Source organism: Myotis davidii, unplaced genomic scaffold (genome assembly GCF_000327345.1).
Source record: "Myotis davidii unplaced genomic scaffold, ASM32734v1 scaffold803, whole genome shotgun sequence".
Lineage (NCBI taxonomy): Eukaryota > Metazoa > Chordata > Mammalia > Chiroptera > Vespertilionidae > Myotis > Myotis davidii.
The window spans coordinates 519,769-535,345 of record NW_006295567.1 but is presented as its reverse complement, the minus strand read 5'-3'; the positions used below and the strand labels follow the sequence as shown (position 1 = coordinate 535,345).

Sequence of the window (15,577 nt, the reverse complement as noted above, 5' to 3'; positions counted from 1 at the left end):
AACCCGGGCTCGAGGAGTCCAGGGCTCCGGCCCCGGTTTCGGCACCTGGACCCGGGCGGGCCCTCCCCGGGCCCTCCCCGACCCTGACGTAGCAGAAGTTCACCTCTGGGAGACTCGACTCCCTTTCCCCGAAGCCCCCCGAGCCCGGCCGGGGCCAGCTGTTCTTAAGCTTACCATTCAGCGGATGTTTCTCGGGCGCCTACTGGGTGCAGGGGCGCACAGCAGGGCCTCTGCGTTCAGACCGGCTACGTTTGGAGCCCCAGCTCGTCCATTTCTGTGAGACGCTCGGCAAGTGACTTAACCCCACCAAGTCTGTCTTTGCATCTATCAAATGCGGCTAAAAATAATACCGATCGACATCCTATACTATAGGGTGTCGTGAGGACGCGGTGAGATGAAGCAGAGCCTTATGTGTTGGTTCTTATTAAGTTGAGGGTTAGATTAAAAAATTACGGAGGAAGAGCCCTGTCACCCGTGAGTGTTGTCAGCGGCGGCTGCCTTGTAGTCCAGGGAAGGACTTGGGAAAACGCTTTCATTCCACCCCAGCCTCGTTTGTAGTTGTGTTTTCGAGTAAAAAGGCAATAAAGAAGCAGGTATCTAAGGGACAGCTTGGGCCACTCGGGTCTCCAGGGTGAGGACATTCATCGATGATGATATGGTGGCCACTTAACCTAAACATTCAAAAGATACTTGGGAGTCTCCTGTGCAAGGGGCAGGTACTTCGTTTCAAGGTGAAATATTTTGAAAGCTTCTGAGTCTTGGGTATTTTTAAAGGGGTTAGAGACTCTCAACCTGTGGGTCGCGACCCCTTTGGTGGTCGAACGACCCTTTCACGGGGGTCGCCTAAGCCATCCTTCCTATCAGATATTTACATTACGATTCATAACAGTAGCAACATTACAGTTATGAAGTAGCAATGAAAATAATTTTATGGTTGGGTCACAACATGAGGAACTGTATTTAAAGGGCCAGAAGGTTGAGAACCACTGGGTTAGAGGCACGCATGTTGAATGTTTAACATTCTCGAAAGTACAAAAAACCCCACTAGAGCTGTATTGTTCATGTGGCTAATTAATTGCCAAGTAGTTACTTGAGTTAGTTAAAATTAAAAATAAGATCTTTAGTTGTACTAGCACATTTTAGTGCATGGGTAGCCATGTGTGGCTAGTGGCTACTGCATTGGACAGTGCAAAAGACCATGGCCATCAACACAGAAGGTTCTAGTGGACAGTGCTACTCAGAGAAGCTGTGACCTTGAAAGCTGTTTGCCTCTGATCTCACCAGCCAGTGACTTTTTGAAGGATCTTAGTGTGCCTGCCCAGGTTTGCTCTGACACGGTCTCAAGTGGGTAACAAGGCAGACCGAGGTGAGGTGAGAAAGCGCAATTATGAACTTGAGGGTTAATTTAAAAAGCTGTGCAGGATAGTAAAAAGCTTATTAAACGGAAGTTAATACTGTTTACATATACTGTTAGCATTGACTACTGAGCTAGCCCATATTATGAAACTGAGAAATTGTATGGGAACATGTGTGTGGTGAGCTATGGTAGAAAGACAAAACTGAAAAAATGAAGAAGTAACAGCACAAGCAAGTTATTTAAAAAAAATTTTTTTTTAATTTTTTTTAATTCTCACCCAAGGATATTTTTCCCATTGATTTTCAGAGAGAGTTGAAGGCATGGGGAGAGATGGGGGAGAGAGAGAAACATCAATGTGAGAGAGACACATTGATTGGTTGCCTCTCCGCACACGCCCTGACCAGGGCCAGGGATCAAGCCTGCAATTGAGATACGTGCCCTTAACTGGAGTCGAACCTGTGACCTTTCTGTCAGTGGGTTGACACTTTAACCACTGAGCCAAAATGGCTAGGGCACAAGCAAGTTATTAAGCAATATGGAGGTAACTACCAAAATAATCAGCCAGAATTGGTGAGACTGGTCTTTATAGCAAACCTCCCAGAATTCTTCAACTTAGGCTCTTTAATTATATGCATATATGAGTATAAAGACAAAAGGCAATATTAAAACAAATCATTTATGCAGAAGACAGTTTTGGACATGAGTTTACTCATTGCCAATAGAATCATAGCAGGGAGAGAAGTATAAGGAAAACAGCATTTTCTTTCTTTGCACCCTTGAACCTTATTTTACTGGTAAGGCCTGTCTGTGAAATACACCCGGAAAAATGATGGCACCATGGTGTTAGTTACTTGGGCATTATGCCCTGGTCCACAGCCTGCCTGCTGTGTAGAGCATTTCTCAGGAGCACGGTGAGGAATGTGTGCATACCACCCTCCTCTCTGAGTCTTAGGCTATGTCCCTGTGCAGCTGATGCAGCTGTGGTGATGAGGATGGGGGTTGAAAGCTAAAGACTTGTTAGCATCAGTTTATAGACCTATTGGTTTCAGGTTTAGTTTTAAAAATGCAGGTGGTGTGGTTCTCAACTCCAGCTGGGCAACGATTTCCTTCTCGGAGTCGTTCCTTTGCCACCTGTCAAATGGGGACGCTGCTGCCTGCCTCGAAGGCTGGTTGGTGGTAGTAGCCAGCTCTGGGCTCGGGATGAGAGTAAATGCTCTCATTCATTATCTCACGTGGACGTGGTCATATGAGCCATAACAGTCATGAGGTAGATGCTATTACCTGTGTTGTATAGACGGAGAAACTGAAGACCAAGGAGATGACATAATTTGACTTAAGTATCCACAGCTAGTGAGGGGCAGAGCTGGGATTCAATCTTTTAATCTTTCTTCACCCCTTAGCTACTGTGCTATGCCCTGCTGCTGACTTGCCAAGGTACTGATGTGCTCCTTATGGGAGGTTTAAGTGAGATAATATAAAGGGGACATACATGGCACATAGTAGGTCCTCACTAGAATTTGCATGATTCTGAACAGATATTTTCTGTCCTGAGGTTTTTGCCTTTTGTCTTACCTCTTTTGGTTAAGTGTAAGTTACACTGACCAATTGGCTGTTTGGGTTAAAGCAATGCATCTCAACTAGGGATGATTTGAGACATTTGACAACATCTGGAGGCAATTTGGATTGTTACACCTGGGTGGAAGGGGTGGACTGCTAGTGGGTGGAGGCCAGGAGTGTTGATAAAGATAGCTGCCCACCACAAGGAGTTATCCGCCCAAAGTGTCAGTAGAAGTGTCTGAGAAGCCCGGGGTAAGAGCTCTTCCCTGAATCCTGCACATACACACTCACCGTTTGGGGTCTGACTGGTGAAACTTTCTCTGTGGGTTTGGTCTTCACAGGTTTCTGAGACACTAAAGCGTTTTGCAGGGAAGGTGACAACAGCCAGTGTGAAGGAACGGAGAGAAATCCTCAGTGAACTGGGGAAATGTGTTGCTGGAAAAGGTATTTATTTCCCATCCATATGGCCCAGAGATGCTTCCATTTCAAAATAAATTGTGTTCTCTGTTTATTTATCTATTTATTTTATTTTATTTTTTGTTCCCTGTTTAGAACCAAGGCCTTCTTTCCCCCTCCTTGTAATAAGTTCTGCTTTGACTTTCTGTGTTTGCTTGTTATAAGATGCATTGAAACAGTAGGGTTAGTAGAGAGTTTATCCATTTAGATTACAAAGCTTTTTACAGTTTTAAGCGTTTTTGATTAGAAATAGTTCTAAAAGATAGAAACAATGCTTCTTAAGTAAGTTACCAGATGCAAAAACATTTCCCCAGTCGGTGTTCTGTGGATCTCAGCAAGATGGTAGCAGGTGGTTGGCAAGTACAGGATCCCCAAATCCATTACGTGTGGGACATGTCACATTTTCTGATGCCCACTGGGAGATGCACAACATATTCCAGGGAGGTGCTTTAATTTTATTAATCTTTCTTTACTCCCATATTTTCCTTAAACACCGCCCTCCCTTTTTAAAAAACCTGTTCAGGGTGTGGGGACCACATTTTAGGAAATGCTAAGCACGTACAGTCATCCTGATTTTGTACCATAATGGAGGGCTGTCCCTGCAGCCTGTTGGGGTCTGTAAGGCTAGTTTGCCTTCATCCAGTCAATCCTAATTAGTTTTGCGTTTCCTTTGGTGTCTTTGCAATTCAGCAGTGGTTTTCAAAGTGTGGTCCCCAGGCCAGCAGCAGCAGCATCACCTCAGAACTTGTTTGAGATACAAATTCTCAGCTCCACCCCAGCAACACCAATTCAGAAACCGAAGATTAAGGAGTGGGTGGGGGGAGGGGGGCAATCCCAGCATCTGTGCTTTAACAAGCCTGCACGGTGATTGTTGTGTTTGCTAAAGTTTGAGAACTGTGGTTGTAGAATGTTGAATCTCCCTTTGTGTCAGCTTTTACTTCTTACTAGAGGCCCGGTGCATGAAATTTGTGCACTGAGGGGGTTGGGGTCCCCCTCAGCCTGGCCTGCGCTCTCTTGCAGTCTGGGAGCCCTCGGGGATGTCCGACTGACAGTTTAGTGCTGCCCTGGAGGCGGGAGAGGCTCCTGCCACTGCCGTTGCGCTTGCCAGCTGTGAGCCCAGCTCAGGGCTTCTGGCTGAGCGCCATTCCCGCTGTGGGAGCACACCGACCACCAGGAGGCAGCTCCTGCCTTGAGCGTCTGCTCCCTGCTGGTCAGTACGCATCATAGTGGCCAGTCGTTCTGCTGTTCAGTCAATTTGCATATTAGCCTTTTATTATATAGGATAGGATAGGATCAGTCAAGAGCCCACTTTTTACCACTCTTTCACCCAAGTTCTCATTGGCTGCTTCTGCTGTCTCCTGGTAACATACCCAAGCTTGTTAAAATGGTGTGTAAGTGAGTAAATTGCTCTTTGTGAGCACCTCAGAGAGTCTCCCATGTCTTAACGCTTCAGGGTGTGACTTTTATGGCACCTTCAAAAGTCTTCCCGGTCACTCTTCTCAACAAGGTTATAGTTAAAAAAGGCTGTCGTGTGACAAGTTGCTATCTGTACACATCTTCTGAACTCTCGTGGCTGCCCCACTGCTGGCTGACTGCTGAATACTACACTTTCCCATTTTATGGAGTAAGGAGTTCTATGGGTATGGGTGAAGTTCATGAACTTATAATAAGATCTTTTAGGGGAGATTTTACTCTTTATTCACCCTGAAATTCTATTGTTCAGGGTGAATTATATTTGTAAAATGTTTTCTAGTCCTTGATATGCAAGCTGATTGTGGGAAGTTAACTACTCCCACACAAAATGGTTAGTTCTCAATTTTCTAATTTTCTGAGTATAAGCAGGAGCCATTGCAAAGTGGTCATTATTCTGGCCTCTCCTTGTGTTAGGGTAGCAGGTAACAAGTGAGTTAACTAAAGGTAGGTGAGGATATTTCCAGCCAGGCGGAGGAGTTGAAGACTTTCTCAGAGCAGTCTGAGTCTAGATGCCGTTGGTCAGCATGGCTCAGCCCAGCCTGCCCCGAGGCCCCTGATGCTCACCTCAGTCCCGCCTTCTTGTACTTGAACCCTGACACTCGCTGATGCAGCCTCTCCTGTGCCTGATCTTTCCAGTCACGGGCCTCGAGTGCAGCAGCCAGTGAAGGGCTCGGCTCTGGGGTCAGACGGGCTCATCCACTTATAGGCTGTGTGACCTGGTTCAAGCTGCTCAACCCGTCTGAGCCTGACTCCTTGCTTTGAGCCTGGCAATAGCAGTAGTGCCGCCCTCACAGGGTTGGTGTGAGGCGTGAGTGAGCAGAACATGTATGGATGGTGCTTAACGCAGTGCCTGGGCAGCTTAGTAAGCTCCCGTGTATAGTAGCTGTTATTACTGTCCTCTTAGCTGCAGCCTGTCTCTGACCCCTGTTGTTCTTTTCCTCGGTTACTGAAATAGCCCCAAATCCAGTGGCACAGGACAGTGTTCTGGGCCGGGGGCCTGGGTCCCTGCCCCTTCATTTCCCCTTCATCATGCGGGTCCCTGAAGTGTGGGCCTCCTGCTCTCGGTGCCCCCCACGCTAGCCTGTCTCACACTGCAGCTCACATTCCCCCTCCCCACGCCCCCTTCTCCTTCTCGTCTGCGTGCTTCAGTCTGGCATGCAGAGCCTGTCCCAGGTCAGCTTTCCATTAGTGAGCACTAGTGTTCAATCAAAGTCTCTTTCACTCAGCTGGCCTGCTTGGTTTCCTGTGTCTTGGTTTCTTCGTCTTAAAATCACAGCACCCATCTCATGGGGGGTAAATAGGCTAATGTGTGGGAAGTGCTTAGAGCAGGACCTGGCACTTTGAAGGGTTGGGTGTTGTTAATCCTCCTCCTGTGTCCGGAACGGGCATTGTGCAGTCTTACCCCTGTGCTTAACCCCACTCAGCACGGACAACACTTTCCATTTCCCCGTAGCCTCCTAATCTATTAGGCCAAGCGTCTGTCTCCTTAAAACCTTCAGAAACCACTCCAGGTGCAGATGTTCCCTTTTCTATCCCTCCTAGTATGTTAATTTTTGTGCCAGGTTATAAAACTGTTAGAATATACCTAAAGAAAAGTGCACTAGCATTAGCGAACAGGACACTGAGTGGTCGCAAACGAAACACACTGTGTAGCCAGCATCCCGATGGAGAAGCAGACTAGTCCCAGCTCGCTAGCACCTCCACTCAATAGCACGGTCAGTTTCGAGTCTACTGTATTGCCTTAGTTTTATTCACTTAGCAAATGTCCACCTGCGAGCTTTTCTGTACCATGTGTTTTCCTAACGTCCTATTTGTCATTGTTTTTTCCTCTTGGGAATTCTCTTTCAGATGAACAGGGAGTGTTCATTGGGCAGAGATCATGTCTGACAGTGCTTGGCTCAAGCAGGTGTTCACGAAGTAGTTTTCATTGACTGGTCTGTGTAATCTTTGGTTTCAGATCTGCCAGAGGGAGCAGTGAAAGGGCTCTGCAAGTTATTCTGCTTGACTCTGCATCGATACAGGTGACTCCCAGCCAGAGGCCCAGTGTCCGGAGCACTTTGTGCAGAGAGGTGGTGGTGGCGGGGAGTGGTTAGAGCCCAGGCTGTAGAGCCTCATTGCCTGGGTCCAGTCTGGGCTGTGTCACATCCTCGCTGTTGGGTCCCAGGCAAGTTACTTAACCTCTCTGGGCCTCAGTGTCCTCATCTGCAGGTGGGATGATGCTGTCACCAACCTCATAGGTGGTGGTTAGGAAGGGTGACGTGCCTGCCATGCTATGAGTGCGTCAGTCATGCACACAAACGCCTTGGCCTCGGTTGAGGCCCATAGTGTTTCTTAAGTGTAGGTGTTGCCCTTACAGCTTTAGTGGCTCGTTTGCCTTTATTAGCTGCTTCCAGAATTCCTGGAGGCGGTAGATTTATCTAGTTATAGCCTCATCCCATCGTCTATGATCCTCTGGAATATAGTGCAGCCCGATTTTCCCGAGAAAGACCAGCGCTGAGCCTAAGCTGCCCCCCCACCCTCCCTCCACATACTCACTCATCACCTCATTCCTCCCCTAGAGATGCAGCCTCCCGCAGAGCCCTGCAGGCAGCCATCCAGCAGTTGGCTGAGGCCCAGCCGGAAGCCACTGCTAAGAACCTTCTGCACTCTCTTCAGTCTTCAGGGATTGGCTCCAAGGCCGGTGTCCCCAGGTAGGTTTGAAAGTTGGTGGCCCACAGGGGGTTGACGGAGTCCTATTCGAGAGAACCTAGTGCTGTGAGCTGCATTGAGCAGGTGTCAGCATGCCTGTCCCTTTCTCCTTTGCAGCTCTGAATGGTGCCGGCAGTCTGCCTTCTGAATGGAGGGAGGAGCCAGGCTGGCAGGAGGGGAAACCAGGTGCCCAGCAGGCAGGGAACGGGGGAAACCATCTTTTTCTTTTTATTTTATAGTTGTGTGTGCAAAAAGATGGTCGTTTGGCTGAGGAGGCCTGCACTCTGTCCTGAATTGTCACAGATGGTTTCTGGGGAGCTGGTTTCAAGCTCTGCCCAGGTGTAGATCAAGGGAGGATCCTACATGCCTAGCAGGGCCTTGTGGTGGCCATTTGTCCTTCAGATGGAGGCTGCTCTGCACTCACCTCTTGCCTGCCTCTCCTCCCCTCTGTAGTAAGAGCAGCGGCTCGGCCGCCCTGCTGGCCCTGTCCTGGACCTGCCTCCTGGTGCGCACCGTCTTTCCCTCGAGAGCCAAGCGGCAGGGGGACGTCTGGAACAAGCTGGTAGGTTTCTCCTCTTTGAGTCGTGGGCAGCTCTGCACAGAGTTGGGGCATGTTCAGGTACATTCTCTGTACAACGTGCTCTTGGTGCTGGTGACCAGGCACGTGGAATTGTCCAGAGGTGTCTGACCTTGGTGGATGGGCATGAGAGCAACATAATAACCTTCATCTATTTGAATCATTTTGTGTTTAAGCATTCCTTTCCCTGTGTTTGGATTTCAGTGTTGAATGGGCTAATAGAACGGAATTCTTGTCAAGTGTTTTGGTCCTTAAATTCTCTCTCTTCTTCTTCTTTTTTTGTTGTTTGTTAATCCTCACCCAGGGATTTTTTTCCATTGATTTTTTTAGAGAGAGTGGAGGGTAAGGGCGGGCGGCGGGGAGAGAGAAAATTGATGAAAGAGAAACATCAACATTGATTGGCTGCCTCCTGCATCCCCCACAACCACCCCTACCCCACCGTTGGGGATTGAGCCCACAGCCTGGGCATGTGCCCTGACTGGGAATTGAACTGGCGACCTCCTGCTGCATAGGTCAACACTCAACCACTGAGCCACACCAGCTGGGCTGGGCGGTTCTCTTGAATGTCTAGCTATTCTTAGAAGAAGGGAAGAGGAATGGACTTACAGTTTAGTGAAAAGGAGTCTGAGAAGCGTGGTGTGGATCTCATTCTTGACCATGAGATTTGACCAAGTTCTTCTAAGCTTGTTTCCTCACCTGCAAAATGGGAAAAAGTACCACCCACCCCATCCATCTCAAAGAATTGTCATGAAGATGGGCTCAGACCAGGTGTGGAGAAACTTAGGGCCATGCACATAAAGGCCAAGTGGCCTCAGTAGTGAGACATACTGATGCCTTGTCCTTGGGAGGTTCCCCACCACACTGCTGGGGTGACCGTGGAATGGCCGTCGGTAAGGATTAAAGGGTAGGAACACGGAAGCCTCTCAGGTGGTGGATGTGCTGGACTTGAACTCCCTTCAGAATGTGGGTTTCATTGTTAACAAAAGGCCTCCTTACAAGATGGGCCATCATGGGCTCCCTCCTTGGCTCATCTGCAGTGAGGCTTATAACCATGATCCAAGGTGAGTATGCCCGTGAGTGAGTCAGTGGGAGAGGTTAACCCGGAATGTTGTATTTATGGGGCAGAATGTGTCAGGAGCTTGAGACCATGTTTAATTTTCCGGTGTCTTGAATCCTTTGCTCGTTGCCGATGTTTACAAATTGTAATTCATTCAGTTGCTCAGCTCCTTGGGGGCCTCCTAGGGCAGCGGTTGCCAAGCTTCCGGACCTCACGGACCACCAGTGGTCCACGGACCACCGGTTGGCGACCGCTGTCCTAGGGGCTGGGTACTTGGGATGCCGCAGGGGACGTGACAGAGGACCTTGCTCTTAGAATCCTGCTCTTGTGGAGAGAGCAGATGACAATGTGTAAAGTCATGCAGCAGAAAAGGAGGTAGGAGGAGACGGTGTGGTGGGGGGTGATGGTGGGAGGAGGCCTCTCAGAAGAGGTGTCATTTGAGCAGAGACCCTAAGGCTGTGAGAGACAAACCAAGCCCAGGTCCAGATTAGAGCATTCCAGGAAGAGGGAACAGCAATACAGTTCTGAATGCAATATCAGCAAGCTTATTATTTTAATTAAAGTTTAAATTAAAATTCTTTTTAATTAAAGCAATAAATAGTTCAAAGTTCAACAAGCATAGAAGGATATACTGGTTTCATTCCCAGCTCTTTTCCCTGCCACCTGGGACCCCTCTATTAAGAGTTTGTTATGTTCCAAAGTCAAAGTTGACAGAAAAAAAAAGAGTTCCTTATGTGTGTAGATATATTCTTTTTTTTCAATCCTCACCTGAGGATATTTTTCCATTGATTTTCAGAGAGAGTGAAAGAAATATCGATGTGAGAGAAACACATTGATTGGTTGCCTTCTGCATGTACCCCAACCAGGGCCTGTGCCGGGAGGAGCCTGCAACCTAGGTACATGCCCTTGACTGGAATCGAACCTGGGACCCTTTGGCCCGCAGGCCAGCGCTCTATCCACTGAGCCGAACCAGCTGGGGCATGTGGATATATTCTTTGTATATATGACCAAATAGATTTTATACCACTGGCAATGTAGATCACTTGTTTCTTCTCTTTAATCAATCTTGGAATTTGTTTCAGAGTAGTACGTAGTTTTTACATCCAGAGTTCTTTGATCTGTATGACTGTTTATTAATCCTTTATATAAGTAGATCCATGAATGCCCTCTTGATGGGCATTTATGATGTTTACAGTCTTACTGTTATAAAAACACGTTGCAGTGAATAACCTTGTACAGATGCCATTTTGTACACATGCACGTGGAATTTGGCGCACTTCTTAAGCATTCCCTTTTTCTCAGGGTGGCAGGTCACTGCTCACCAGTGTCCTTGGCATTTGAGACACATGAGGTCTCTTTGAGGTGTTTTTAGTTGAGTACGTATTCTGTGCTTCATTCTGGATTGTCCAGTGAGCTCCGCACTGGCTGGATAATCTTACTGGTGGGTCTTCCTCTCTGTATCCACAGTGCCTAGCCTAGTGCCTGCCATTTAGTCAGTGTTCAGTAAGTATTTGCGGAATAAATAAAGTAAAAGTTGAGGCAGGTAAATATATAAAAGAGGATGCTTGTTCTTTTCCTCCATGGCACTGAACTTCTCTGGAATTATATATTCATTTGTGTATTTATTTGTTTAATACCCTTTTCTTCCTCTTGACTATAAGGTACATGAAAGCAAGGGACCATGCAATGTATTTTCATTGTTTGACTCATAGTGGGTGCTCAACAAATATTTATCAAGGAAGTGCTTGAGTGAACAGATATAATTCCAGAGGGGTGGAGGGCTGGAGGCCAGTGGAAGGGGCCTAGTGGAGAGGAGCCCAGGATTTGGCAGGACTGACGAAGGTCTTGGCCAAGCTGGGAGGCCGTGAGACCTCCATCCCGTTCCACATCCTGACCTGAGCCCCTCCTGTCCTGGCAGGTGGAGGTGCAGTGCCTGCTCCTGCTGGAGGTGCTGGGTGGCTCCCACAAGCACGCCGTGGATGGTGCCGTGAAAATGCTCACCAAGCTGTGGAAGGAGGTGACAGGAGGCAGCCGGGGGTGGTGGGCATTGCTGCTTCTGTGCCACCCCCAGGCCCTCATCATCATCATTACCTGCTTTACATGTTTCTTCCTCAGAACCCTAGCCTGGTGGAACAGTACTTATCAGCCATTCTCAGCCTAGAACCCAACCAGAACTATGCAGGCATGCTGGGGCTGCTGGTGCAGTTCTGCACGAGCCACAAGGAGATGGATGTGGTCAACCAGCACAAGGCAAGTGGACTCACTGGAAGGGAGGAGGGGGAACTGGATTGGTCCTGTTGGCCCCAGCTGCTCGCCTTGTCTGGAGCTCGTTGGCTTTCTCACTCAGGACCCTGGCCACTCGCCGTGATATGTGAACTTTGAGAAGTTGGAAAGTTTTTGCTTCATGTCTGGTTTGGGGAGAATCCTGGCATAGTTTTGTGATGATAGCCTGTTCATGCAGTCATTCCTTCTCCCACAGCTGAGCAGCTGCCATGTGCCAAACACTGTGCCAGGTGTTGGGGATGCAGTGGTGAGCACGGAGCTGCGATCCCTGCCCTGGTTGTATCTGTGATAAACACTACAGAGGGAAAATGCAGGAAGCCATGATACTCTGTAACTGGGGACCTCACTTAGGTTATGGGTCAGGGCACACATCTCTAATGAAGGAACCTAAACAGTGAATAAGCCTTAGCAAGGGCGGGAGGTGAGAACGCATTTTGGGCAGAGAAAGCAGTCTGTGGGAGGAGGCCTGTGGGGTTGCAGAGTCTTGAGTGGGGCAGGGAGTTGTGAGATACAGCCGGCTGGCCGGGTCGCAGGCAGGCCTGTGAGCCATGCCAAGGACTTGGGACTGTGGTACCTCTTTGCTTGACACTGAAATTTGGGGCACCGATTTGTATTATTTTTGGAGACACTCCCACTAGAGGGACCTCACAGGCCAGGGATGAGCTCCTCAGAATGTCGGGGCCTCACCAGGTCTTTGTGTCTCCAGAGCGCCCTGCTGGACTTTTACGTGAAGAACATCCTGATGAGCAAAGTGAAGCCTCAGAAGTATCTATTGGTGAGTGGGCGGTGGGGCTCACTCCCCTGGGCAAGCTCAGCCCCCTTTCCGCTCTGTGGTTCAGAGCTGACCTGGATTCTCGGTCTGTTCACGTGAGGGCTGCGCCTGACTCCTCCTCCTTCTAGGATAGCTGTGCCCCTCTGCTTCGATACATGTCCCACTCGGAATTTAAGGACCTGATACTGCCCACCATCCAGAAGTCCCTACTGAGGAGTCCAGAGAACGTTATTGAAAGTAGGTTGTTGCCAGACGGGGCCATGGGAGGGAGACGGTGCCGATAAGCAGCACCCCTGACACTTGGCCGCAGGAAGCGTTGGGAGTGGGGTGAGGGATGTGTTCACTGTTTTCCTCATTGGGACTTTGGGAGAGAGATAAGGGGCCCTTTCAGAATATGTTGAAAGTCACGGTCCTCTTCTAGAAGAAAGCACAAAAGTGTATCGGCTTCGAATACTGCATACAGTTTTAGAAGTCCAAGAACTTTCTGGAGACCATTCAAGTTAAGAACCTCTGCTCTAGGTAGTTAGAACTTGGTGTGAAGGTGGCACTTGAAACCATAGGAGATGAGGGTTGAGTCTCTGTCTTTATTTATCTTGCTGAAAGGTATAGGGAGAATGCTAGAGGGACACTTTTTTGCTGATTGGGATGGGGCAGTGTACAGCTTTGCAGCAGAGCTTTGGGGCAAAGGTGTGACCACTCACGTGGCCATAAAGAGATGAAGAGTAGTCACAGTTCTGTGTGTCTAGACAGCAGGCTGGGTGGTATCTGTGGGGAGCAGGCCAAAAATGGGTGTTAGGTCTGTGACTGACGTGGTCAGTAGGGCCAGCTAGGGCCAGAAGCCTCATCTTGATATCACGCACATGGTCCTCTTGGGAAAGGTGGCAGATGTGAATTTTGAATCTTTTTGTCCCCTAAGCTATCTCCGGGCTGCTGGCATCAGTGACTCTCGACCTCAGCCAGTATGCCCTGGACATCGTGAAAGGACTGGCTGGTGAGTATCCCGACCCCTCCCAGCCCCTAGAAGGGCACCTGGGGCTTTGGTTGTACTTGTCCCAGTTATGATAGAAACAGGTAAGGGGACAGCTCAGGGTAGAAATGAGGCTTTACCCTAAACTGCACTTGCATAGTTTCTTCCCTGAGATCCTTTGTGAGAGCTAGAGCTAGGGGTGAAGAGTCGGGGACACGGGAAAGACAAAGATAAAAGCCTGGGTCCTCAGCAGCTTCTGAGCAGCGGCTGTCTGTGCGTCCAGGTCAGCTGAGGTCCAACAGTCCCCGCCTGATGGACGAGGCGGTGCTGGCGCTGCGGAACCTGGCCCGCCAGTGCAGTGACTCCTCCGCGATGGAAGCTGTGACCAGGCACCTGTTCGCTATCCTCGGAGGTGAGCAAGTCTTTGTGGCCATGGGGTGCTTTTTAAATGTTTTTCTTGACATTTTTTCTGTTTCTCAGATTTTCTCTAAGAATCTTTTTTTAGGGGGAAAAAGCTAGTAAATATTATTTTAAACCCAGCTTCACAATAGGCTGCTTCTGGAATCAGAAGGTACATTTTTTTAAATATATATATTTTTATTTATTTCAGAGAGGAAGGGAGAGAGGGGGAGAGAGAGAGAGAGAGAGAGAGAAACATCAATGATGAGATAGAATCATTGATCGGCTGCCTCCTGCAAGCCCCCTACTGGGGATCGAGCCTGCAACCCAGGCATGTGCCCTTGACTGGAATTGAACCCGGGACTCTTCAGGATGCGCTCTATCCACTGAGCCAACCCAGCTAGGGCCAGAAGCTGCATCTTGATATCACGCACATGGTCCCCTTGGGAAAGGTGGCAGATGTGAATTTTGAATCGTTGCCATCTCTCCTCTCAGGCTCGGAGGGAAAGCTAACTGTTGTAGCCCAGAAGACCAGCGTCCTCTCAGGTACAGAGTTTCTCCACAGGCCCTGGGAGGTGGTGGGAGATGAGGTGTAGGTAACTGTTAGGGGAGGCGAGTCCTTTGGACCTTGACTCCTCTGACATCCTGGGACATCCCAGCGTGGCCCCCAGGGCTGCTGCCTGCCTGCCTGGCATGCGGGCCTGTTGAAGTCCGGCGGGAGGCCTGGCTTCTGCAGGGGGATGGAAGGAGGGCAGTGATGCCAGAGGAGAGGCATGGCTGCTGGGGAGGAGGGCAGCCGCAGGAAGGCTCCCGTGTTGGTGGTTTTGTGGTGGCGAGGAGTTGAGCGGGGTCTCCTGCCTTCTAGGGATCGGGAGTGTCAGTCATCACGTGGTGTCCGGGCCTTCCAGTCAAGTCCTGAATGGAGCCGTGGCTGAGCTGTTCATCCCGTTCCTCCAGCAAGAAGGTAATTCTGTGCAGTCTGGTGAGGGTCGTGTGGACCCATGCTTGACCCTCTGTTCGCAATCAGCTGCCAGGAGCCCCTCCTGAAGGCACACCGCCCGCAGCGCCGCCGCTCCCGCTGCCTTGTACTCCTGCTTGCTTTCTGCGCTGCCAGCCATGATTCGATGCAGGTCTGAGAGGTTGGACTGACTGGACTTCTGCTTGCCCTAGTTCACGAAGGCACCTTGGTGCACGCCGTCTCTGTCCTGGCTCTCTGGTGTAACCGCTTCACCACGGAGGTGCCCAAGAAGCTCACCGAATGGTTCAAGAAAGCCTCCAGCCTTAAAACCTCCACCTCCGCAGTGAGGCACGCCTACCTGCAGTGCATGCTGGCCTGCTTCCGAGGTGAGACGCTTCCCATCCCGCAGGCAGGTGGTCTAGTTTTTAGGGCATCATTACTGCTCCAGGCTTTCCCTTTGTCCAGCTTTGTTTGTGTTATTTCTTCCTGAGCCTCTGGGAGCACCAGCTCAGTCTGCATAACAAATTCTGGCTTCTCCCTCCTGTCAGACCTTTAAGGACAAAATTTTATTCCGGGAGGACCCAGAACCAGAACCTGACACTGTATTTCTGAAATCATGGAGGAATGATTTTGGTGGGACTGCTTTAAAAGGTGCAGTTTATATAAACTTTACTCTTTACCCACAAGCCCTGCCCTTGCTTCAGTGCTGACCAACTTGTCATTGGGCACGGGCATCCACCTCCTTCCCAAAGAGCTGGGGAAACTTTCCAATCTGTATGGGAGCTTGATCTCCAGGTAGAAATCTCTAATACTGGTTTCCGAAATATAAGATAGGCTTATATTTCTTTTCTGGAAAGTTTGAACAGGGATGAGCTGTGTTTAAAGAAACCTCTGGGAGCCTTAGCAGATTTTGGTCAATGGATAGAGCATCGGCCTGCGGACTGAAGGGTCCCTGGTTCGATTCCAGTCAAGGGCACATGACCGGTTGTGGGCTTGATGCCCAGTAGCATGTGTGCAGGAGGCAGCCAATCAA

At 49.4% G+C, this 15,577-nt stretch overlaps 1 protein-coding gene across 1 annotated transcript in view; it reads left to right on the top strand.

Annotated features, from left to right (window-relative positions):
• Positions 1–3,240: 3,240 nt before the first annotated feature.
• The window catches only part of GCN1 (GCN1, eIF2 alpha kinase activator homolog), a 51,629-nt gene continuing 39,292 nt past the window's right edge, over positions 3,241–15,577 (top strand). The window contains exons 1-13 of the mRNA XM_015568164.1: positions 3,241–3,358; positions 6,801–6,864; positions 7,402–7,533; positions 7,985–8,093; positions 11,084–11,182; positions 11,281–11,415; positions 12,155–12,223; positions 12,349–12,457; positions 13,137–13,211; positions 13,471–13,599; positions 14,082–14,132; positions 14,452–14,550; positions 14,757–14,930. Coding sequence (XP_015423650.1) covers positions 11,159–11,182; positions 11,281–11,415; positions 12,155–12,223; positions 12,349–12,457; positions 13,137–13,211; positions 13,471–13,599; positions 14,082–14,132; positions 14,452–14,550; positions 14,757–14,930 — 865 coding nt within the window. The 5' untranslated portion in view covers positions 3,241–3,358; positions 6,801–6,864; positions 7,402–7,533; positions 7,985–8,093; positions 11,084–11,158. The remainder of the gene's footprint in view (positions 3,359–6,800; positions 6,865–7,401; positions 7,534–7,984; positions 8,094–11,083; positions 11,183–11,280; positions 11,416–12,154; positions 12,224–12,348; positions 12,458–13,136; positions 13,212–13,470; positions 13,600–14,081; positions 14,133–14,451; positions 14,551–14,756; positions 14,931–15,577) is intronic.